Source organism: Schistocerca americana, chromosome 1, assembly GCF_021461395.2.
Source record: "Schistocerca americana isolate TAMUIC-IGC-003095 chromosome 1, iqSchAmer2.1, whole genome shotgun sequence".
Lineage (NCBI taxonomy): Eukaryota > Metazoa > Arthropoda > Insecta > Orthoptera > Acrididae > Schistocerca > Schistocerca americana.
In genome coordinates this window covers 536,605,748-536,632,292 of record NC_060119.1, presented here as the reverse complement: position 1 = coordinate 536,632,292, position 26,545 = coordinate 536,605,748, and the positions used below count along the sequence as shown (strand labels likewise).

General features: G+C 40.3%; 1 protein-coding gene across 1 annotated transcript in view; it reads right to left on the bottom strand.

Annotated features, from left to right (window-relative positions):
• Positions 1–281: 281 nt before the first annotated feature.
• LOC124572674 overlaps positions 282–26,545 on the bottom strand; it is a 66,453-nt gene continuing 40,189 nt past the window's right edge. Inside the window, exon 3 of the mRNA XM_047131132.1 lies at positions 282–318. Within this exon, the coding sequence (XP_046987088.1) occupies positions 282–318 (37 nt within the window). The remainder of the gene's footprint in view (positions 319–26,545) is intronic.

Sequence of the window (26,545 nt, the reverse complement as noted above, 5' to 3'; positions counted from 1 at the left end):
TTGATATGCATCTACATCTTTAAATACAGATCTGATACCATTGTGAACTGGTGTTCCATCTGTAGCCAGCATATCGAGATCTTCACTCTCCATCACGATATTACTGAATACAAATTATACTGTATGATTTCAGAGACATTTTCAAGTCTCAAACATCTATGTTGTATACATGTGCAGACTGAGTAATTGCGTCTAGAAAGAAGAACAGCTCATAAGAAATGCATATAAAAGTAAATGATAGTAAGTTTACAAGAAATATGTATCACTACACACATATGCATTCATCCATATTCTGAGTCCATCACTGGCAGCTCAGGCCTGAAAACAGCAATATGCACTGCGCAATATAATCTACACAGTTGGGTAGATATCCTGTGGGAGACCACCAGCCCTGTGTGTCTCAGTAAAGAAACAGATGGTATCGTTAAAAAAAAGGGCGAGTGAAAATATATATGCACATATGGGTGGACTGTATTAGCACCCACCAGGTGTACATTCAGTGGTGCAAAGTCAGTGGATTGCCTACACATCAGGTCCCAAATTGCTGTGCATGCACATCCAGAGTAGAACTGGGGTCATCCCCATCTTGTGTATCAATCATTGAAACATTCCTAGAGGTAAAACAAAAGAAGAAGAAAAATGTCATCAAATATAAATGTAGTGTTCACACACACACACACACACACACACACACACACACACACACACACATACATACACACACACACCCACACACACACCCACACATACACATTAGGATGTATAAGAATGTGTACTTCCAATCAGCATGTTCTCCTGTTAACAATGCTGATTCTACGAGCCCTAACCAACTGGCTCCCCTTCTCCTACTTCTGAGAGCAAGAGCTTATCACTCCCCATTCGTAATGATATTATACTGTCACCATCTGCCACAGAATACAGGAAATCCTCAGACTGCGATTATGCAACAAACAAGGATATAAACACACAGTACACAGCGTATGCTGGCATCAGTGCTGTAGTGCTGGCCTGTCTCTCCATTAGAAGAAGATCCAGATGCCGTGCTTCATACCTGCAGCTACAAGTACCTCTGCCAGCTCTTTCAACAGAGCTGCGGATCCACAGCATGTTTCACTAATAGTCCACAGGCAATGGAATCTAGCTTCTATGGTGGAATGAAATCTGACCAGTAGGGTACCGCCCATTCATATTTTCGACTAGTGCGATCGACCCATCCGAACAAAGGACATAGATTCAGCTGCAACCGCAGACACGCTTTCACTGATGCCACAGCTTCACGGAGTGCTTGTTGATATCGGTGGAGGATGGTCCTGAATGGTGTAATATATTATCAACCAGAGTTCTTAGCGAAGACACTGTCTGGGCCTTTTATGTTTACAGGATGTGCTATCTTCTTAATGTAGGCACCTTCTAGAGCTGTACCTGTTACTATGCATAGTATGCTAAGCTCTCAAACGAATGCACTATCTGGACTGGTTATACTTACACTTCACTCTGTTCAAAGAAATAACTGTTACGAAAAATGTTCGATATCTTGTTATGTTTCTGAGGTAATGAACTTGGGAATTAACAAGTCAAGCCATGAGTCTTACAAATTCAAGTGGACCACCAGAGACGGTGTCACCAAATGTGCTTTTTGTTTGGTTTCCTAAAACCGAACAAGAGAGCATTACAAAAACTGGACACAGAGTGGTAGTAAGAATCGAACACAAGCAAAAGCTTTAGCGGTAGCATGTGCTACGATTTACGCTATGAGAAAAACAGACAGTAAGTCTGTCTGGTGTGCCATTTGAATTTACATCGCCGTCAGCCTGACTGGCTAACTTCTATGCTAATTAACCTGGAAATAGCGCAACATATCGAATGTTTTCTTTACCGTTATTTCCAGGAAATCTGTCTTACGGGCTTTTCACTTCTGACCACCCTGTATATTCAGTGCATGTGTTGTTATTCATACTGTCTCAGTGGTGTCAGAATGGGTTCATGCTGCTAGTGTTCGTCGACCACTGCGAATACATCACGTGAGTAATGCATGCATGCATAACTTTTATTTTTCAGGCTGCTGTCTCAGGTTGCACTATAAAATCACCTTGGACAAATCTCTCTTTAACAAAAAGCCACATGGATGCCACACTCGCTCCTGCACAAACACATATTAAGAAGGGAGGTTCCCCATGGCTCCCCCTCCCCCCTCTCCCTTCACATTTAGTGGTAAGATGGCTCAGTGGATAGCCAGTCAAAAGCTGAACGCATATAAAGCATGAAAACAGGAAGAAGGCGTACTGCACTGTGAAAAAAGAAGCAAAATAGAAATAGCGAGCGGTCCGAGCTCAAGATAGGCAACCTCAGGCGAAATGGAAATGCTGCGACGTCGTGGTTATGTGGGTACTGTGTTGGACTGCGAAGGGCAAGATCCGTGTTTGAATCACCCTTGAGCCTCGTATTTTCCTTTCTTCAAAAATTATGAATTGTCTGTCCTGTCGTTGACGTGTTGTTCCCAGTATTCAAATCTGTGTTCAAATGGTTCAAATGGCTCTGAGCACTATGGGACTCAACTGCTGAGGTCATTAGTCCCCTAGAACTTAGAACTAGTTAAACCTAACTAACCTAAGGACATCACAAACATCCATGCCCGAGGCAGGATTCGAACCTGCGACCGTAGCGGTCTTGCGGTTCCAGACTGCAGCGCCTTTAACCGCACGGCCGCTTCGGCCGGCCCAAATCTGTGTCTGTGGCGTCGTGTAACGTCCGTTTGCATCAGCAAGGTGTAAGGAGGGGAGCTCCAGACCTAAGTAACTCCTACTTTTTGTACAAAAATGCCACATTTTATGACTCCTGCGATCCGTTTTGTAAGTTCTGATTCTTGAATTCCTTTGTTGTACCATAGTTCACACCCAATTATTTCTTGTTTCCGTTTCTGTGAGAGATCTATACAGCTTCTCGCCAGCTCTCACAATCCATCACATTTACTTGCGATGGTACTATATTCTTACCACATGATTCATGTTCTATATAACTAGTGTGTGGTATGACAATTGACAAGTCTGCAGAAGGAGAACAATACTTCCGTGATCAGACGGACAGTTCATAGTCAGTTCCACAAGAAAGTGCACGCCATAATGTTAAATTTAGCGTCCGCAGCGACATCTCTAGCAGTGGTCGCGAATCTGTACTCATTGCGCTTTTGCTCAGTCTATAGAGAAACAGTATGAGAATTGAAGGTTTTGTTTTGTCGGTTACAGTTTTAGTTATTTCCACTTATTTACAGCCAATTTAAACGCTGAAAATATGTGCAATATTAATCAAAATTGCTCCTTAGGTCCGTTAAGAACATATGTGGTTCGAACGAGGAAAATGTGTGTTTCAAGAGGGTAGCGCAGCCGCCTCTGTACAGCGTGGAAACAAAACAATGGGGTGTTCACGGTGGACTGGCCTACAATGCCTCCGGACGCAAATCCGATCTCAAATTTTTAGTCGTGTATTAAGTCGAAGCTTAAAGGAAAGTTATATATAGTTTGAAGCAGGTGTTATATACAGTCATGTAAATATGGATATCGTCACCGAGGGAATATGAAGAAAATCTCGTGTAAATCATGCCTAAAACGTGCCAGGCTATAATCGATAATGACGGCGATTGTGGAATTAGTAATATCATGTGTTTTCATGTAAACACACACACACACACACACGCACACACACACACACACACACACACACACACATATATATATATATATATATATATATATATATATATATATATATATATATATATTTGATTTCATATAGATAACGGCGTTCTCTTTCTCCTAGAAGTTACAGTAATTTTGTGAAGAAAAGGAGCACGTTGCAGATTTGAACACCGACCTTCCGCTTCGCAGTCCAACATCGTTACAACACAACCACGAGACATGTGATGCCAAATCGCTTGAGGCTGCGCATCTTGCGGTTGGATCGTTCACTGTTTCTGATTTTCTTCTTTTTTCACAGATAAGTTCACCTTCTTCCTATTTTCATGCTTGTCTGTGTTCAGTTTTCTACGGGGTGTCCAGTGGCTCATCTTACCACAAAAAATGAGGATGCTGCGATGTGATTTCTCTTGTAAGAAGTACCTGCTGAAACCATGCAGCCTACCGCAAAGGCATAATTATTATTGAGACACGTGTGTAAGGTGTTTACACTCATTGTCCACTAAGATAAGAACACATTCGTCCATTGAGTAAAGAACATGGTGTGTTCCACAGTGTGCTCCTTCAAGGCAGATCATCAGTTTACAACATTACGATAGCATAAACTGGTGCTAAACAGTATGACTGCTGGGAGTCAAATCTTGTAAGAACCTGCCGCCGCACTCAGTCTGAAGTGTAAACACACACCTAGTGCAATCCAAGCTCAGTCAAACACTGTTCTCCACTGTAACGTGTCGCGTGGTATGAGGTACAGTGAATAGTGTGAAGAGTGTTTAGTTTTCAGATGACTGTAACTCAGTTAGTCAAAAGATCGTATGAACATCCGCATATTACGCTGCATGTTTCGGATTGTTGGAGCTGGAGGCACGAGAGTGATGTCACTTCAAAAGATGTGTTGTTAAGATGTTTGAAATTTTACCTACCACTCTAGATCCTCAACATAAAGAACGTATTTGATGAAATTACATACTTTCCATGAATACAGCTGAAACCTGTTAATGGAAGAGGAGGATCTGAATGAGACGAACTTGTATTTTTTTTAAAAATATTGGTCACCCAACTCAAAAATTTACCTTCACATTGTCTGAAGTGCAGTTAAAACCATTTCCTTCTTCTTCTCCTCCACACGCCTGCTTCAGGTGCCAGATGGGAGGGCAGTTCTGTGACTCCAGGTTGCAAATAGAAGCATTTTCGTAGATCTAACGCGTAGTAATGCTTTCTCGCTGCCTTTGACACAAACTACACTCCCTGTGTGATTGAAACTCCGAAATAACGTCATCATATCTTTGTAAACCCACCCAGAATAGTCTAAGCAGTCATCCATAATACAGTCATCCGGGTCCTGTCACATTTAAAATTTCTGAATGGTTTAGGTGCCACCACAGTTGGGGAGAACGTTGCTATCACAGGTCCAGCATTTTTAAACGTGACGAAAGTGACGTTCCTAAACACTGACTCTTTATACCTATCGTAGAAGCTTGGATTATTTCCAATGATGTTTGAACTCTGAGGTGCCACTGTGAAATTTCTTATGTGAGCATCACCTCTAACTCTGTCTACTCGTTGTCTAATGCCAGACAGTGGGCAATGATTGATTACGCAGTCGTGTGTCGATAATGCTGACGGAGAAATTTCCTTAGGTGAATTTTGCTGACTCATTTTGTTTTGAGCAGCCTGTTACAATGACAGGCACTAAGTCCTTAAATCTTACAAGCGTACCTCCCTTCTTCTGGTCTCTATTTCTCCTTGGATCTTTGCTTAAAAAACCTACTGCTTGTTATTCGTAGTTGCCGCTCATTTATTTTATTATGTGATGTATGGGTATCAGCGGATTTGAGTCAACCTTTTACCTATCCATATTACAAAATTAAAATTATCTCCTTCTGGTTGTAATGACTAAGGACAACACTCTTGTTCTTTTAACTCTTAGCCCTAGTAAACACAGCAAAAGTTGGTAATTGAGTTCCTTTCTTGTTCTTGTTCTTTTTTTTAAACTTAGGATGAATGTCAGGTAACGGAAAATGCTCCCTGAACCTATGAGTAGCCATAACAATCAGAATAGAAAGGGGGAAGGGCCTTTTTGCTTTTACTCATTATTAATCATTTCTTTATGGTGCTGCATTTGATTATTATCATTACTTTTGAATTCACTTAGGAGGAAATGTTGAGTAGTTACTATGATCTCAATAGCACTACAGGAAATCAGGTAAGAAAATCGTATTTACTTCTTAGAGCACAAAATTGTTCTAATCTTGTGTAATATTTCCGGTAATAGCATTTATTTAAACTTCTGATAATAGCATTTACTTACTTTAAAGCTTCCAATAATAGCAGCTATCTGCGTTAAAATTTCCGATGTTGTCATTTATTTACCTTACTACTATTTTGGAGTTTATGTGGGCACCTATAATTACTGTAGCGGGGTCACACTATTAGGCAATTTAGGAGGGTTTAGGGAGAGATGTCAAACAGTGCTCTTTTTACTCAACACTCATTAGCATTGAGAACACTCTTTAAATAATCCACTAATCTCTAAATATTACCATTAAGTGAAGGGCTAAGCGACCGAGACCAGCACAATGCTGTTCTGTTTGTTAAATTTGCTTACTACACATCACCGCAGGGGCCTCTTTGAGGGCAAGAATTCAATTAATTTGCTTTATAAGGAGCTGAGTGCTGTTTAATTTGACTGCAGCTAAGGACAGATGACCACAAAACAGCCAATCGATCACTTTCGTAATTCCTTATCAGATCCCACTAGTTGAAAAAATTCAAGTCACAATCAATATATTCTCTGATTTCTGGTCGTTTTTAGCGTGGGGTGCTATAAAAAGGAGTTGACTCAAAACTTAAGGAGTTCTATCTTGAGCTAGTGAACACCATATTTATCGAATCAAATCTATGACTGTAAAATCTCATATTTACTCATAATTTAATACCCTCCTGGAATTACATACTTAACATCACGGCTTTACTATTCACCATAATACAACCAATTCCTAAGCCTCTGTGCTGTACACTAGGCACGTATGACCACAAGTGGGTAAACACGTGGTACCACCACTCATAACGAAGAAAACACAAAAACTAACCATGGTAAAACAATTAAATCACTTTCACTGCCCTACTGTTAGCCGTCGTGACAGCTGTACGTCGATAAGGAAATACGTAAATGAACCATGACCACTGTGAGGAATGGGTCTCGCGCTTGGCGTGAAACATGCATCCGCACTATGTACGACGATTATGTGTCCTAAATTCTCCGGTTAATTCCAGAAAATTACCCCATGTTAATTTAAAATTCGTTAAGTAATTAATGCAGTAAACATGTTTACTGGATCCCATCAACTTCTGAAATTTAATATTTATTACTAACACATCGTACTTTCCGTTGGCAGTCTCATATTACTAAGAAAAACCCTTGAGATACCAAAATTAATCCCATTGCTATTCTGAGATTATCTTTCTCACACATACAACAAACATTTAGAGGCGATTAAGAAGCAATAAATGTTGAAAATCAATGTCTTAAGGCACTTATAGCGTTTGGCATAAAGGGAACTCAGCACTAGCAGTCAAGGAAGAGATCGTTGATTCCAAGAAAAATCTAAAAAAGCGTTCACGAATATAAATCTCTTACGCGATCTCCTCACTGAGAAATATTTAAACGAAGATGTCCAAAATGTGCCACCCTGAAGGACAGCATGACTCTTAGCTGTACACCTAAGACGAGCTAATCAGTCAAAAAGACAAAAATCAGCATATTTTCAAGTGTTTCACTATCAACTGTGTCTCTCCTGCGAGGAAAATGCCTCCAATTGGCTAAGCAACCTCCATCCCTCCATACTATCGATACTTCGGAAAGGAGTCTGATAGTTTCTTTCCACTGATCTCTTTTTGCAAACCACCATCTTATTTGGAAGATCTTTGTTAGCTTTCTGTCTTCTTTTATCTGTGCAAAAACACTTTGAACCATTTATTGATTTGGCAATTGAGGGGAAAGAAAGATAGGATTAATGAAGTGTGACTGAAGGAATAAAACATTGTTTATTATAATTTCCTTATCTTAGTGGCCATCGAGTTATGCGATATATAATTTCTGGCTTGTTATCATGCTACCATAAACTACTATAATCATCCTCATAGGCTAAAATGGGGTTTACTACCAGTACCTCTTCAATCTCTACAGACTGATTGCGCTTCTAAATCCGTAATCTCCTTCACAGTAGAAAGTACAAAAACTTTTCATATGTGTCATAGAATAGGCTGTACACGTGATTACCTCAGTTCATCTGTAAGTTGACATCTAGATAAATTTCAGAATTTAGGTAAATGCAAGTACTAGTTACTTTAAAATTGTCAAACATGCTAAAATCCTTTTTCAATTCCTCCTTCCTCTTCGTTTTCAGTGTAAGTACAATGATTTGACGTGTTTCTACTTGAACTGTTGTTTTAATAGCCCATGTCTCTCTGTACTTACTTGGTAGAACTGAATATTCTTACAATTACCAAGAACAGAATTCAGTACACTTAGAAATTTAGCACACTCATCGTCGATTATAGCAAGATTACACATTTTTCACACACCACCAAAATGTATCCTATTCATGATTAGGCTCTCTCTGAACATTTGAATTATTTCTGTGATATGACTTCAAAGTAACACTTCAGCAGTTGGAGTAGTACACACATGCCTTTAGCATGTCATATTCACTTATCAGTCTGTCTATAAACCATCCTACACTTCCTAAACTATTCAAATTTGAAGTCGATTCAGAAAAATATGTTTTGACGTTTGATGTGATTCCTAGATTTCTTGTGTGATCAATCTCGATACCATTTACTTTGTATATTATTTCTTGAAACTGAAAGGCAGACGCATCACCTGTAAGTCGAGATGTCGATCTAGGAGCTCCACCCTCCTTCGAGAATCTTCTTTATGTATGTATTATTAATGGATCGTTGTGCTAAATGAAGATTATAACCTCATCATTATTATTGATGTCACCAAAGATTTGTCGGAGAAATATTCTTGGTGCATAATTCATTCATCGTATTGATCTGGAGCGGTTATATCAAGTGACGTCATTGCATGGTTTCAAGTCTATCGATTTAAGGAATTTGTAATTCTCCCCAAGTTATCACACTGCTCTTCCACAGGAAGTTGAGTACTGATGGTTGTGTACAACAGTTTTATAACAAAGGAAATCAACTAAATTCTTGTGCTGGTCTACAAATCACAGCTAGAGATGGTGTCATATACGACTGTCACTCTAAAAATAGGCTGTCGCTTGGCCCCTCAGGGGCCTTATACACTAGCCTAATTCAAAAAGAATCTACAGATTGTATGACTCAGTCTGTTCTTGAAATATGAGTGCACTGTAATACTGCACTCGACTTGGGTCATGCTAACTGGTAGTATGCCAGCAGGTTGTGGTGACTCAAGATATTTATCAGATATCTTCTCCAAAACCAGTCTCCTCGAGATATCGAAAAGTGGTACTATAGAACTTTCTTAGCTGAAATGTATTGTTTGTTCAGACATTTCTATATCCATTTTTAACTATTACTGTCCATGTCTAACTCAAACCGTTTTACATTTCATCTTATAAAGGTATTAAAATCATTAACATCATAGGAACCAAGAGGTATTTCCACAATTTTACGATACCCTAGATGTAGTTTATTATTCATCTCAATGACTTTAGGAATGCTGTTTTATGTTTCCAGACTGATCAATGCTATACTCCATTTCTCCTTTGTTAGTTCAACTAGTGGGAAGTAATTTGTAGTTGTAACTGATGACTGTTTTTTCACAACTACAGTGTATGACATCACACCTAAACCTCAGTTGATGCAGTGACGTACATGTTGCTTGCTTTTATACAGTCATACAGGAAATTTGAGACAATAATATTCACAAAGATATCTATCGAAGTACTGGTAGCATCGCTAACTGCAGAGTAAATTGGTAACGTAATGGAGCAATTCCTGTAGCAGGCCCAAGTGGCAGTGAGAGTCAAAGCAGTACACATTGTTCCATTTTATCTTAAGAGATGCAACCTAGTGAACTCAAGACTTCCTGAAACATATAAGTTTACAATACCACTTTATTTATATTTCCACACTGTCTTCGGCCGTGTACGAGTCTCCAGATGTAGAATTTTTATTAAGAATTCCTGTCTGTGCTTCTAAGTAGTCCATCAGGCAGTACAGCTGCAAGCTCTCTTTTTCTCTTTTTTTAAAAAAATCGTGAACAATTATTTTCTCCTTCCATTATGCCTTTCGACCACTTGCAGTTGATCTTCCGCGATTTGTGCATTCTCCACTGTGCAGGCTGTGTGGCTATCGCCATTTGAGCTAAGGAGTCAATAGCTGGTAATCCGTCCAACGCTAGAATTTGGAATGGGATGTTTAGAACTGATGTCTTAGGTACTGGTGTACTCTACGCCTTTTAATCCATCTCCTTCTTACTGATTTCTGCTTCAAGACACTTTTAGATGTTGACGAAGATGACTGGATGCAATTTTTTAAACATCCTACAAGTTTCTACCTCTGCTTCTTAAGTGGGAGACGATTGGCTCTCATAACTTGATGGAAATTTATTCCAGCATTCCATTAAATTTGGTGCACATTGCTTTATCAGTTGTGAATGTTGAAATACGTTCTCTGTTGAAAGTATCCCTTTTTGTACGTATTTGCTTTACTTTATTAGCTAATTCTATGTGGAGCGTGGATTTCTCCTAAACCTTAATTTGCCAGTACGCTAAATCATGTCCCTTTCAGGTCTAATCTGGATGATTAGTCCTCTTATTTCAGCGTGCTAGCCACTTCTCCAGCTTTGTTCCAGATCCTTAATAATTATATGTGGGAATGTGTATTTCAACAAGCACCTCCCAAGAATAGGACATTTACCACGTTAAATGCACATCCTACGAAATACACTATGCTACCGCATGCCTAGAGCGTTTGCGCACCTCATTCTATACCATGTTCTTAGTATCTACCCAGTTTTTGTGTGATGATAAATAGCTGAACCATTCAACTAAAGCCTTGCTCCCTCGATGACATGCTCTCTGAGAAACACGTAGGATTTTGAGCTTTCATATCCTCGTGATGACTGGGTGTTGTGTGATGTCATTAGGTTAGTTAGGTTTAAGTAGTTCTAAGTTCTAGGGGACTGATGACCGTAGATGTTAAGTCCCATAGTGCTCAGAGCCATTTGAACAATTTTTTTAATTTATTCATGTTCGCTATCCTTCAAGACGTAAATCTCCGGGTTTGTCAGTTGCACTTTGAAAACTAAAAATATCTCTGTAGACCAGTTCAGAAGATAAGATTTCTCAAATGTTGTCTTGTCAAATTCATACCAAATCACCTACATTAAATTTCTGCTTGCATGGGTCTGCGATTATAAAACGACTGTGTACCGTATTTAGGGGCTCGTTGTCACAGACATCTATAGGTTTCCTTTTATAGTATGATATTTAGATCGGTTTTACTGAGAGACTATTTGTGAGAGAATATCTAGAAATTTGTGTGATCATTGGAGATCTAAGGGCGTCCACATAATGTTTATTTTCTTTCTGTTAAAACTCTCCACAACACTCGTTTTCATGTGGAAGAATGTTCAGTACTGGTGTATTCCATATCAATCCTTACAGTATTCGAATACATATTGTGGAATTCACCCCCATGGTAGATTTGAAAATTGTCTGGGCAACTACTTGTCCCAGTTTTTGCATTCACAGGATGAGCCCAGGCAAATCTGGTATATACGAATGTAACCAATAAAATATATTTCAAATCCTTATTCACTGATGAGTATGGCCTCATACCTACAATATCTGCCTGCATAAATCATCCAAATCCGTGTAAGAGATGTCTATGCAGGAATGGTATGTGTGACCGTTTGTGGTGTACTTGGCCCACCACCTCCATAATTAATTAATAATGCATCTTTTTAGAACCTATCAAATGACTCATATGATTTCATTCTCGTGATCAGTACTCACTGCAGCAGCTGATGCCATGAGCAGTTGTAGGCATTCTATGATTTCGTTGCCATCGTCATGGTATGTGCATTCCAGCAATCTATTGTTCTTTCTTTTACGCTGAGTGTTAGTAGCGTCACCTGCTATATATAGTGGCTAGCTCAGTACTAAGAGTAGTCTTGCATTTGTTGCTGTTTGAGCTTTTTATTGGTTAACCAGGTTTGTTGTTTCGTCTATTTGCATTAGCCGCATCTAATATTTCCTTAAACGCTTGTGCAACCTTTACTAAATATTTTTCGTGATTCGAAGTTTCTACGAATTTTAGTCCCACTAAACGTAGCATTCTTTCAATACCCTCATTCCCAACGTGTGTTGAATACGTGGCTAAACATGTAGGTTGCTTTCCCAACATGTGTGATTTATCCCTGCTGACCCTGTGTGTCATATCTATTTCGCTAACACTGTGATAGTAAATTGACTTGCTCAGTTAACACTCAAGCACAACAAGCACACGGCCTCACGACTGCTCAGCCAACACACTCTGGGAAAGCTTGCAGCTGTTGCCTCGGTGTGACGTCATCTGTTGGAGAACCGCCATAGCTCTTCTAGAACAGTCACCTGCCCCGCCATTATTCTGTCCACCAAAGTACCGTACCTACATAGCATTTCGGTAAGCACTGTTCACACTTGTCGTCGTATCCATTCGTGGATAGGAGTAGTTTTCAACCCGTTCCAGTTCTGTAACGATCAACGATGGAACACATGTTTATCGGAAATTGGAAATTGATACATGCAATGCTCGAATCATTAGCTTAACCAAAGGTACTGTAGATGCAATAGAAACAGTTGTTAAGAATTTCATACGAAAGACCTAGAGAGCTGACGCTGTGGTACGACAGTGTATACGTAATCGGGAAGACGACCGTTCAATTGCCGTCTACATCTACATCATACTCCGCAAGGCGCCTAACACTGATTGGCGGAAGGAACTTGTGGTACCACTAACTAATCATCCTTTCCATGTTCCACTCGAGACTGGAGAGTGGGGAGAATGATTGTCGGTAAGCCTCTGTATTAGCTCTAATTTCTCGAATTTCCGACCCTGGTGTGATATCTGCAAATCGATTAGATTGAATGCTGGCATGGTTCCTTTGAAAATGGATGGCCGATTTGCTAGTGATCCGTTTCCAATCCGAGTCTGTATTCCACCTCTAGAGACCTCGTCGTTGACAGGACGTTAAACCTCAATCTTCTTTCCTCCCCCTCCCCTCACCCCCCACGTCAAAGATAGATTATCTCCTCCAATGTAGAAAGATGGTAAACGAGTGGCGTGTTATAGCTTTCTAGTATGTGAAGAGACGGGTGGTAAGGACCTCCAAGAGTAGGTCTGAAAGTGGACGTGAAAATAAAGCCGTGTGACATGTGTCAATCAGAGTTCGCATGACAGCTTGCAGTTTAAAAAAGTGAGTGGCAAGAATCATGGGATGGTCGTCCCACATGATGATGTGCCGTGTATGACTTCGGAACGTTAAGGCATATGCGGCGTGTGCCGCTTTTGTAGACATGGTTTCTGAGCAGTGTATAAGAGGCTGGAGTGTAATGGACGTGAGAGCATTTCGCGAGCTTACCGATTCTGGACGTGTGATGATAACCGACAAGTGTTGTCATATATGGGAGATTACAAAAGAATTGTGATATTCTGGGTCAACATTGTCTATTGCGGATCTCTTCAGTTTTGGAGAGACAAATTTTCCACAAGCGTAAACCGCCGCAAAATAGGACCATACGTGGTGGTCGAATAGACTTCACGTAGCCTCCGCAGACCCTAACTGGATAATGGAAGGTCCACTGTGATTCAGATAGCCGCTGATTAGAATGTGGGGCGCCATGATCACATTTCTGCCAGGATTAGACAGATGGGCTTCAGCAGCCGACGGTCGACATCATATCCAGTTCATTTCCAGTGCACTCGGTGTAGGTAAAATGTATGGAAAGTGTGTAAGCAATTCTCATATTGGGACTACCTATGCACAACTCAAAAGATCATGGCATACACGGCTTAATGTAATAGGAGTTGATGTGTATATTATTTTCAAAAACACAGGGTGTTCATTGTAACTGAAGACATTAAAATATCGTGAAAACTACACATCGGAAAAACTTTATAATTCCATTTTATTTGTGAAAGAGGGGGATTTCCACCCCCCCCCCCCCCCCCCCCCCGTACTTGGGTAGCACGGGACAACTTTGAAATCTTCAAATGGCCCTAAGCACTGTGGAACTTAACTTCTGAGGTCATCAGTCCTCTAGAACTTAGAACTACTTAAACCTAACTAACCTAAGGACATCACACGCATCCATGCCCGAGGGAGGATTCGAACCTGCGACCGTAGCGGTCACTCGGTTATAGACTGTAGCGCCTAGAACCGCTCGGCCACTCCGGCCGGCGGGAACCAAATGTTTTTCATTGCAGATCACAGTTCTGCGACACAATCTACACACATTTTTTTCTGAGCATTTTCTTCGTTTCGTCACAGAGGATTAGAAATGGGTGCACAAAAGTAATTTACTATATCCTACTCAATGGCCTTGAATGTCCAATGGCACGTGGGACCCCACCTCCATGCTGCGAGGGTAGGACGGACCAAAATTTCATAACTTCTAATTGGAAATCTCATTCTCAAAGTCTTATTCTTCCTACATACAGAACACGGGACTTGCCGACGCGCCACGGTGGCCGTATAGCGAACAACGACAAATCATAACAAGCAGTACAGTGCAACCAGAGCTCACGTATCGTGCAGACGTAGAACAGATAGTGACTTTGAACATTGCAACACTTGCGCAGGGTTCGTTGCCTGAGTCCGCAGCTCGTGGTCGTGCGGTAGTGTTCTCGCTTCCCGCGCCCGGGATCCCGGGTTCGATTCCCGGCGGGGTCAGGGATTTTCTCTGCCTCGTGATGACTGGGTATTGTGTGATGTCATTAGGTTAGTTAGTTTAAAGTAGTTCTAAGTTCTAGGGGACTGATGACCATAGTGCTCAGAGCCATTTGAACCATCTGAGGTCATCAGAAAATAGTACTTTTGCTAAGGATGCGCCCATCCATTGAACACCTAACTAACCTAAGGACATCACACACATCCATGCCCGAGGCTGGATTCGAACCTGCGACCGTAGCGGTCACGCAGTTCCAGACTGTAGCCCCTAGAACCACTCGGCCACCTCGGCCGGCTCTGATGACTCTGTATTCACAAACCATGGTAGCGTTCACCGGCATACCACGCAGTAGTGTAGACATTCTCCTCTAGTTCCCGCAAGCTGATCATCAGCGTCCTTGACCGGTTAACGTATGGTGTGTCATCATGAAGAACAGACTCATTGCTTGGTGTTTTAACGACGACACGTTGAATGGACGAAAATATCAAACGGTTTTGGAATGGGTTCGGCGCGACGGTAAGCTCATTACGCTATTGAAGCGTGGAAGGTATTAGTTCGCGTTTTCACTGGTCAATGGATCAGCAGAGGTGGCCGTATTACCTGCCCCGCTAACGTACCAAATTCGAAGTTGGCGGATTTTTTTGTGTGAGAATATTTAAAAGATTAGGGGTAACAGCAAGTGCCAACATGTCGTAAAAACATGGACGGCCGCATTAGAAACGCTTGCACTGCATTCCCAAAGATATGTTTCTGCCCTGTGTAAGATCATTTGAAAAGCGTAACACTAAGTGTTTTAAAGTTGGCGGTACTACTTTCCAATAAGGATTTATGAAATACTGGCCCGTCCTCCTCTCGCAGTAGGGAGGTGGGGTCCCACGTGTCATTGAATATTCAGGGGCTATTGAGTAGGACGTGTAAACTACGATTGTGCACCCACTTCTATCGCTCCGAAAATGCTTCAGACGAAACATATGTAAATTTTCCCTTAGAATAGTAATCTGCAATAATAAAAAAACAGGGGGTTTCCTCTGAAGATTTCAAAGTTCCCCCCGCCACTCACGCAAGACGTGGGGTGGTGTGGGGTTTGAGTGTGGTATCATCGGATGTCCCCGCCCGAGACAAACAAATGGGACTCATAAATTTTTCTGATCCGATGTGTAGTTTTCAGTATCTTCAGTTGAAATGAATACCCTGTATATTATACACAATATATTGTGGTTAGAAAATGTGGTGGTACTTCCGAATTTTTTGCAAACTTAATTCCATCATTCCAATTTACATTACTGTGTTAATATTATGAACACTCGTTTACCTCACGTTTTGTTATGAATGTAGTTGCCAACTACTGAATGTACTGTGTTTATGATGCGTCTGGCCTCTCTCTCTCTCTCTCACTCTCTCCCTCTCGCTCTCTCTTTTGTGTGTGTGTGTGTGTGTGTGTGTGTGTGTGTGTGTGTGTGTGTGTCTGTGTGTGTGTCCGTGTGTGTGGATGTCAGTTGGTTTATGTTTCAGTATAATTAGATGGATTTTTTATTAATTCATTCTTTTATCATTTATGTCTCTCTGGTCGTTTATCGCAAGTTTGTACTCTGCGGTAACCTTCTCTATGTGGGGAATAGAATCGACGCCTATTACGTTATAAGCTTCAGTAGCCAAGTGATTCAGTGTTCTCTGTATAACTTTATTTTGTATTACGATTCTCCACACAGACAACTTAAAGAAATTTATAGCTGAGTGGAAACTGGTTGTGTGAATAAAATCACAACTTAATTGGCGAACTGGAGCGTTTGATTTCAATAAAATAACTATAGCAAAGTCAATAAAGTAGTATCATACTGCATTTCTCAGACACATCAATCGCTAATTTTACAGATACCCTCAATTTTATTCGGTTTTCTGTTAACTACAAATAAATGTCGATGAGAACGTGGCTCGAGACAGACAGGGCCGAAAGGTCTGCTTTCTTTGCTGTAGGAGGAATGACTTTTCAAACTGGTGGTCCTTAACTTGTTTAGCTGCACTAGAAGAGTAATGCATTTCAGTCAGTGTGAGCAGCAGTGTGGCCTGCTACACATAATTTACTTGTCCAGACTCTATCACAGTTAGAGGACGAGAAAATAGGTCTGATGTCGGTAACTTACGGAATTTAGATTTATACAGATATGTAAGATGGTTCCTCGACGATGTTCTGAAGTTAGAGTAACATAGTATCTTAGAAAGAATCTTACCGTTAGTCTTAGAAGTTAAACAATTTGATCGTTTATGCACTGTTGGCCCTTAGAGTGTATAGTATACGTTCCTTGCGTTTAATTTAGCACATCATAAACCTTGTAATTTATTTTAACTTTTGTTGTTAACTAAATAGGTTGGCAATTCTTAACTTCGTGTGTGTCTGTACTGTGAGCCTGAACAATGCAAGTGGTGTGATTACGTAAATGATATTTCGCAAAACATCTGAAATTGTATAACTATGTTACGATTAACTTTTACCAGAAATAATTAGAAAACCTCAAACAGATACTGAAAAAACTGTCCTGTGAAGTTCTTATTGCACACTGCACTGACAGTGCTATAGTGAGTGACATCACAGTATGGGAGCTGTAATTCCAACACCAAAGCTAACAGAACAAGGAGTCTTCATAAAATAACAAAGCGAATTTTGAAAGAACGACTGTCCAAAACGCTTCTAGAAAAACGCCGTGTAAATTTATGTATACGAGCTAACCAAATAAAATTTCAAACATTAAATACTGTATTTGCGAATGTAACACTGCATTGTAAGAATAAGAGTGTCTGAGAAAGAAATGAATTCTATATTGAACTTTAGCTAAATTTAACCTGATTTAACTACGTCCTGAATGTAACGTTAAACTTGACCTGACAAGTTCTATCACTTACCTTGTGGCAACAGAAACTCGGTACTGCTCTGAATGCAAGCCATTTAAACAGATAATTTTTCCTAGTCGCGTGTCGATAATAATCAGACTAACTGACCCAAACCAACGAGGAGAAATCTGCTAAATATTTGTCTTTCTCAAACTCATTATAAATTACGCTTGAGCAAGCAGTGCAATGAAAACATTGCTGAAAATCTGAATACTTCACAAATCTTTCTTCATCAAGTCACATTCCCATAATTCAACACCCTCTGCATTTGCATCTCTGAGCCCTGATAGCTGTTTCCAGACCGCTCAGCAGCGTGAACAACAACCCACTACCTCACGGCTTTACTGAATGCTTCTGCCAACGACAGTGTTACTGACAACAAAAAAACACGTTGCTTGTATTCAGAACCTCTGTGCCGTAACGTATTGACTACTAAAATTTGTGTTTGGAAGTGTCCAGTGTACAAATATGAAGTATGACACATTGAATAAAAATGGAGCTCACATCCGTTTCACCGAATAAGCTGGTATCCATACAAACTATGAAAATGCTTTGTGTAAATTAGTTAAATTTATAGCAGATTATTATCCTAAATTTTAGCAGATACAGAATTTCAGTATCGACGCTATGACTGATGTGTTCCTTATCATTCATATTCCAGATTATGAAGAATATAGGCCCATAATAAATCAATCATCTACCATCCTTTTCGGGCTACCGTTTTCCGTCACAGAGAGAGAGGATAACAGACTTACGAACCAACAGCACATGACACTTCACGTCTCTTAATGACAAGAAATTCTAAACGGACCCATATCGACCTTTTTAATAATGGAACAGCGATGTGCCAGACTTCGGAGGCTGATGTCTTTACTTAGTTGTTGCAACTACTCCTAAGATAAAAATGAAGGTACAAGAAGGCGATGCACTTATTGCAGCTAATTTATACTGGCCAATCAAGAAAGAATGGTGGCTGTTAATGTTGCAAGTTGCCACTTCTAGTCACACATGCGGCGAAACCCATTCTTCTGTATATGCTCATATGATAGTCACCAGCAGAAAATGAGGTAGACTTAGTTTTTAACGTTCCATTTTCGAAGAAACGTAGACAAACTTTGATGGAGAAGTGTGGCGATAGTAGGTGATTCGTAGCTTTTCATTGCGGCAATACACGGGACACAAGGAAAATTTAAGCCTGGGTCACCAGACAGGTATTTGAACCGCCTTCTTCCGAATGAGAGCCCGCCTTTTTACCACCGCGCCACCACGCCCATTCTTTGTTTATTACGAGAACCTTAGAGTACTCATCAACCATTTATTGTGAAAGAGCTGCTTTCTGCGGGTGCAGAGCTGCCGCTTCGTTGGAAGAACGAGTAGCATAATTGCCAACAGTAGATTACGAATTTTGTCGGTTTGGAATGATTGAAAGATTCTCGAATATAGTAGAAATTAATTTCAATTAGTGAAGAAAAATGAGGTTCTTAACTAACAGTTTCTTAGTATCATATATACGGATCACGTAATAATCGACACTGTGGTCTGTTAGGTAGAATTTTTTTTCGCTCCTGTGTCAACTATTTGCTTCGTAATTATATGGCGTCTTAACGATGAAAGTTTCTGCTCTCCCCATTAGCTGATGTGGTTTGTTGTCCTAATATCCCAGTTTCTGAAAGACTGCTGAAGGCATTGCGTTCGCCCTCACCTATCCTGTAGAGAGAAGATGGGGTGGTTATTCTAGAAAGAAAGTTGAAGTCGACTGCCTGAAAGACGTTGATACAGATACCGAGTACTTTCATCAATCAGGTCTAAACTACAAACTTTGGATACTTAAGCCGTATTTACGTATCTTTTATTAGATATGCTAAGTGGAAGTTTTCTCTATACTCTGTGTTGAAGTAGTGCAGCTAACAAAAAAAATGATGGTAGATAATGAAATACTGACACAAATATGTGCTTAGCGTACTGATGAAGAAGTGAAATTTTTTACATTATAACCTCACAATCCTGATATGTAGATCTCAGTCAGTGACAACAATGAAATTCGTCCATATCTGTGAGAACCAAACCTGTTTCCATTCTAACCCTACCTTCCAATTTTGGAAAGCTGAATATTTGTTACTGTTATACAATCTTCAACAAATGTTATTTGTTGTTGTTGTGGTCTTCAGTGCTGAGACTGGTTTGATGCAGCTCTACATGCTACTCTATCCTGTGCAAGCTTCTTCATCTCCCAGTACTTACTGCAACCTACGTCCTTCTGAATCTGCTTAGTGTATCCATCTCTTGGTCTCCCTCTACGATTTTTACCCTCCACGCTGCCCTCCAATGCTAAATTTGTGATCCCTTGATGCCTCAGAACATGTCCTACTAACTGGTCCCTTCTTTTTGTCAAGTTGTGCCACAAAATCCTCTTCTCCCCAATTCTGTTCAATACTTCATCATTAGTTATGTGATCTACCCATCTAATTTTCAGCATTCTTCTGTAGCACCACATTTCGAAAGCTTGTATTCTCTTCTTGTTCAGACTATTTATCGTCCATGTTTCACTTCCATACATAGCTACACTCCATACAAATACTTTCAGAAACGACTTCCTGGCACTTAAATCAATACTCGATACTATCAAATTTCTCCTCTTCAGAAACGCTTTGCTTGCCATTGCCAGCCAACATATTATGTCCTCTCTACTTCGACCATCATCAATTATTTTGCTCCCCAAATAGCAAAACTCCTTTACTACTTCAAGTGTCTCAATTCCTAATCTAATTCCCTCAGCATCACCCGACTTAATTAGACTACATTCCATTATCCTCGTTTTGCTTTTGTTGATGTTCATCTTATATCCTCCTTTCAAGACACTGTCTATTCCATTCAAATGCTCTTCCAAGCAGAATTACAATGTCATCGGCGAACCTAAAAGTTTTTTTATTTCTTCTCCATGGATTTTAATACCTACTCCGAATTTTTCTTTTGTTTCCTTTACTGCTTGCTCAAAATGCAGATTCAATAATATCGGGGAGAGGCTACAACCCTGTCTCACTCCCATCCCAACCACTGCTTCCCTTTCATGTCCCTCGACTCCTATAACTGCTATCTGGTTTTTGTACAAATTGTAAATAGTCTTTCACTCCCTGTATTTTACCCCTGCCACCTTTAGAATTTGAAAGAGAGTAGTCCAGACAACACTGTCAAAAGCTTTCTCTAAGTCATGGGATTGGAATTATTATATTCTTCTTGAAGTCTGAGGGTATTTCGCCTGTCTCATACATCTTGCTCACCAGATGGTAGAGTATTGTCAGGACTGACTCTCCCGAGGTCGTCAGTAGTTCTAATGGAATGTTGTCTATTCCCGGGGCCTTGTTTCGACTCAGGTCTTTCAGTGCTCTGTCAAACTCTTCACGCAGTATTGTAGCTCCCATTTCGTCTTCATCTATATTCTCTTCCATTTCGAGAATATTGTCCACAAGTACGTCGCCCTTTTATAGACCCTCTATATACTCCTTCCACCTTTCTGCTTTCCCTTCTTTGCTTAGAACTGGGTTTCCATCTGAGCTCTTGATATTCATACAAGTGGTTCTCCTTTCTCCAAATGTATCTTTAATTTTCCTGTAGGCAGTATCTATCTTACCCCTAGTGAGATAAGCCTCTACGTCCATACATTTGTCCTCTAGCCATCCCTGCTTAGCCATTTTGCACTTCCTGTCGATCTCATTTTTGAGACGTTTGTATTCCTTTTTGCCTGCTTCATTTACTGCATTTTTATATTTTCTCCTTTCATCAATTAAATTCAATATTTCTTCTGTTACCCAAGGATTTCTACTAGCCCTCGTCTTTTTACCTACTTGATCCTCTGCTGCCTTCACTACTTCATCCCTCAGAGCTACCCATTCTTCTCTTACTGTATTTCTTTCCCCCATTCCTGTCAATTGTTCACTTATGCTCTCCCTGAAACTCAGTACAACCTCTGGTTTAATAAGTTTGTCCAGATCCCATCTCTTTAAATTCCCATCTTTTTGCAGTTTCTTCAGTTTTAATCTACAGTTCATAACCAATAGATTGTGGTCAGAATCCACATCTGCCCCTGGAAATGTCTTACAATTTAATACCTGTTTCCTCAATCTCTGTCTTACCATTATATAATCTACCTGATACCTTCTAGTATTTCCAGGATTCTTCCATGTGTACAAGCTTCTTGTATGATTCTTGAACCAAGTGTTAGCTTTGATTAAGCTATGCTCTGTGCAAAATTCTACCAGACGGCTTCCTCTTTCATTTCTTTCCCCCAATCCATATTCACCTACTATGCCCTTCTCTCCCTTTTCCTACTCTCGAATTCCAGTCCCCCATGACTATTAAATTTTCGTCTCCCTTGACTACCTGAATAATTTCTTTTATCTCATCATACATTTCATCAATTTCTTCATCATCTGCAGAGCTAGTTGGTATATAAACTTGTACTATTGTAGTAGGTGTGGGCTTCGTGTCTATCTTGGCCACAATAATGCGTTCACTATGCTGTTTGTAGTAGCTAACCCGCACTCCTTCTTTTTTTATTCATTATTAAACCTACTCCTGCATTACCCCTATTTGATTTTGTATTTATAACCCTGTATTCACCCGACCAAAAGTGTTGTTCCTCCTGCCACCGAACTTCACTAATTCCCACTATATCTAACTTTAACCTATCCATTTCCCTTTTTAAGTTATCTAACCTATCTGCCCAATTTCGGTGTCCTTTTCTCCTGTCGCTTCCACTGGTGCCACTCTAATCTTTTCCTGTATTCTTCACTGTCGTCCATCTCCAGCATATCGGTTGGCGTACATTTGTTCCTCCGATTTTCCTTTCCTTCGACCTCGATCCCAAATTCTGACCTGTCCGTCCGAAGTTCGACAACCCACTCGGTTCCTGTCTTTCCCCTTGTCCTCCCTGTTGTTTCACACACACTCTTTGTCATTCTATCCTGATTACGTGCCCAGCAAACTTTGCCGTTTTGAGTCTAATTTGCCCGGATATTGTTTTTCTGTTCCGGTACAGTTCTTTCGAATGTTCTAGCTTTTACATATGACCAGAATGTGTTTGGGTTTTTTGAGAGCTTTTTCAGTAATATTCTACTGCACACATCATAGGCTTTGTGTGTTGCCCTCTCGTGCTGTGGGCTGTCCTCTGCCCGAACCCCACTTTCATTCGCCATTGGCGCCATCTACACTGTTGGTGAACAGTCCCAGGCAGAATATTCTGTGTCGTACAGAATTAATGGCTTTTGAAATGTACACAATGATTACCTTGTACGCTTGTTCGCCCACTGCTTGAATACTGCTCAGCAGTGTGGGATCCGTACCAGATAGGGTTGATAGAAGATATAGAGAAGATCCAACGGAGAGCAGCGCGCTTCGTTACAGGATCATTTAGTAATCGCGAAAGCGTTACGGAGATGATAGATAAACTCCAGTGGAAGACTCTGCAGGAGAGACGCTCAGTAGCTCGGTACGGGCTTTTGTCGAAGTTTCGAGAACATACCTTCACCGAAGAGTCAAGCAGTATATTGCTCCCTCCTACGTATATCTCGCGAAGAGACCATAAGGATAAAATCAGAGAGATTAGAGCCCACACAGAGGCATACCGACAATCCTTCTTTCCACGAACAATACGAGACTGGAATAGAAGGGAGAACCGATACAGGTACTCAAGGTACCCTCCGCCACACACCGTCAGGTGGCTTGCGGAGTATGGATGTAGATGTAGATGTAGATGTAGATTAAGGGATCTGACATTCCACGCTCCGATCTGCAGAATGCCAGTTTTCTTTCTCCTGATAACGACGTCCTCTTGAGTAGCCCCCGCTCGGAGATCCGAATGGGGGACTATTTTACCTCCGGAATATTTTACTCAAGAGGACACCATCATCATTTAACCATACAGTAAAGCTGCATGCCCTCAGGAAAAATTACGGCTGTAGTTTCCCCTTGCTTTCAGCCTTTTTTGTTAGTGTTTCAATGCCAGATCAGTAAGTCATCCACACTCTTGCCCATGCAACTACTGAAAAGGATGCTGCGCCTCTTCAGGAACCACACGTTTGTCTGGCCTCTCAACAGATACCCCTCCATTGTGGTTGCACATACGGAACGGGCATCTGTGTCGCTGAGGCACGCAAGCCCCCCCACCGACGGCAAGGTCCATGGTTCATGGGGGGGGAATCTGTATGAAAATGTAGCTGATGTTTGTTCTAACAGCACACATGTATATGTAACTCTTTCACGGACTCATTGCTTTAAAAACTGCTTAGGACAGTAAATATCACAAAGATAGAAATGTATATGTTTTTCGTCTGTTATCGGAGACTTCAGTGACGAGAATATTATTACTGAAAAGCAATTTTCAGACTATTAAAACAAAACTTAGGGTATTTTTGCAGACCACATCGAAGTTTTTAACATCGTTTTATTAACATTTATTGTCCTTAGGATCGTGGAGTGCACCATTCACCAGCGCGGCTGAGCTACTGTAGAAGGAAGTACTCGGTGAGGGGCACGGAATGGAGGTGTTACCACACCCTCCATCCCCTCTACTCCCGCAAAAAAAAATCACCTTCGAAAATCAAACTAGCATCCTACCCCAACACACGAGTAGTCTTATCAGCACAGTGTCAATTTAAAGAAAGCTGTAAGTTGTAATGGATACTGAGTGTTGGACACTTAACCAGCACCACTTTTAGTGAAATCTGGTGACTATTTCATAGTTTAGCGCCACACTCTTTAAAACCGCAAATATCATATGGACTTGTTATTCTAAAAACTTACAGTAAGATTGTACCATCAATAAGTAATGGTTTTCTTTCGTTTTGCCAGACACCGCCGAAAACGACGAAGCTAAAATTATAGAATTTGACAATAAAATAATATCTCTAAATACGTACAAGCTATACTTTGTCAGATAAGTACATGTGAAGCATCCAAACTGGTAACATAAGGATTGTTGGTGATTAATAAAAACGATTTTCAACAATTCTGGGTTTTATTTTGCGAGAAAATTCTTAATGACTATACACAGCAGACTGGTCTCGTGATCAACATTAAGAACGCCTTAGCTTACTGCTATTGTCCTTACAATTATTATTATAAATATTACGATCACTTTTACTGTTTTTTTTCGTCTTGAGAAGATTGAAATACTTTGTCTATAGACATTTTTGATGCTATTGTGGCAACGTCAAGGTGCTAACTGAACAATAAATGGTACAAGATCTAGTGAAAATTTATATCCGGGATACCAAATCTGTTTCTCGCTCATGAGTGAGCAGAAGAATCTGCTATGAAACTGAACAATTAGCGACATTGAAAGTATGAGAATCTGACATTTCAATAATCTGATATCAGGCACAGACTAAGTCATTCTTGAGTCCTTTGACGGCAGCCCTTCAGAAAAATGGATTGCGCTCTAACTATCCAGCAATTTTCACCCTAGTTACATAAACTATATGAACAAAATTATCAGTATATTACATGTCACATATATGAAGTAAATTCAGTTCAGTTTTGTAACAAAGACACTTATGATTGTAATTTGCTGTTAGGAATTTACCCAAATCCACTTAAAATTTAAAATGAAAGTACTCCAGTAGGCAAAGCTGGACTTCTGAACTTAGAAAATCGGAATGCACATAACACGTTAGTTATCACTTACCAATGTTAGAAGTACATGTTCTTCTCTTTCTGTGATAGCAGTCCAAATTTTTTTTTAAGTTACCTTCTGCAAAATACAATCTTCCTCTGTTTTCAAATAATAAAAAAAAGAAAAAGGTTGTGTTTTGTAGAATACAGTTTTCTGAAAACAAAACACAACTGTCATGTATCAGTTTCCTGTCTTACTGAACTTGAGACTACCTTTCGAACCTTTCGATACTTTGTATCCATGCGCCAGATGAATATTAGAATAGAACTCGACAACAATTTTTTATTTTTTATTTATGATGTTTCTACAGATTACATTGAATGTTATTCAATTGCTGTGTGTGTCATGAACGATGTTCACGTTTTCTCCTTTGGCAGCACTGCTATGGAAGTGATACAACAAGTTCAGCAGGGCATACGTTCCATTAAGCACCTGTCCCAAAAAGAAAATTCAGTAAACATATTAAACAAAAAGTAAGGGTATTGCTTAGTCATGTAGAAGTCAAACCAAGACTATGTACAAAGTGATGTTACTTACAACCAATTTTAATGCTACTCTCAATACTTATACTGTAAATGGTCTCATGTCATACTAGATAACTAAGAATGTTTCCCTTTAAGTGACACAAAAGATAAAAGGATAGAGCTTAAGCTGTTATCAGGTTTTTTAACAGCGAACTTCCAATTTTGCAGTGAATATTGAAACAAGAGAAATTCTTCTTAGCTTCCAGATACTAATATACATTACTTTTTTCACCATTGTAAATTATTTTATGGTCACTCAAATTATCTTAGCTCCAGCACCTCTTTCTGATCACTGGGTCGATCTGAGCAAAACTGCATACATGTACTGCTTCCTGTATTATTATCAACACTCTTTGATCAGGTTGCAGAGGTTATATCGGCATGTCTTTCAGGACTACGTGGGCGGCTTTGCACAGCTGAGTTGGGAAAGGAGGATGATATGGACTGAGAGAGTGGGAAACGGAAGAAGGACAGGCAGTGAGCGTATAGGTAGTAACGGATGGAGGGAAGGGTAAGAAGGAGATGGACAGATGGGGGGAAAGGGATTTGGCCTGATAGATTGATGGGTAGAAAACTGGCAGAGTGTGGAGGAGTAAATTGACAGAAAGATGGTTAAGGAGGGAATGGTCATAGAGACAGGATATAGGAGGTGATGGACAGATACATAGTATATGTGCAGGTGAACAGATATAGTAGGATGTGGTGATCAGATGGAGACAGAGAGAGAGAGAGAGAGAGAGAGAGGAGGAAAAGGGAGAAGAAGGAGGAGGAGCAAATAGATAGACGGGAGGTGTAGATCAGTAGAGAGCAGGGTAGGAACAGTTGGACAGAGAGAAAGGAAGGAGA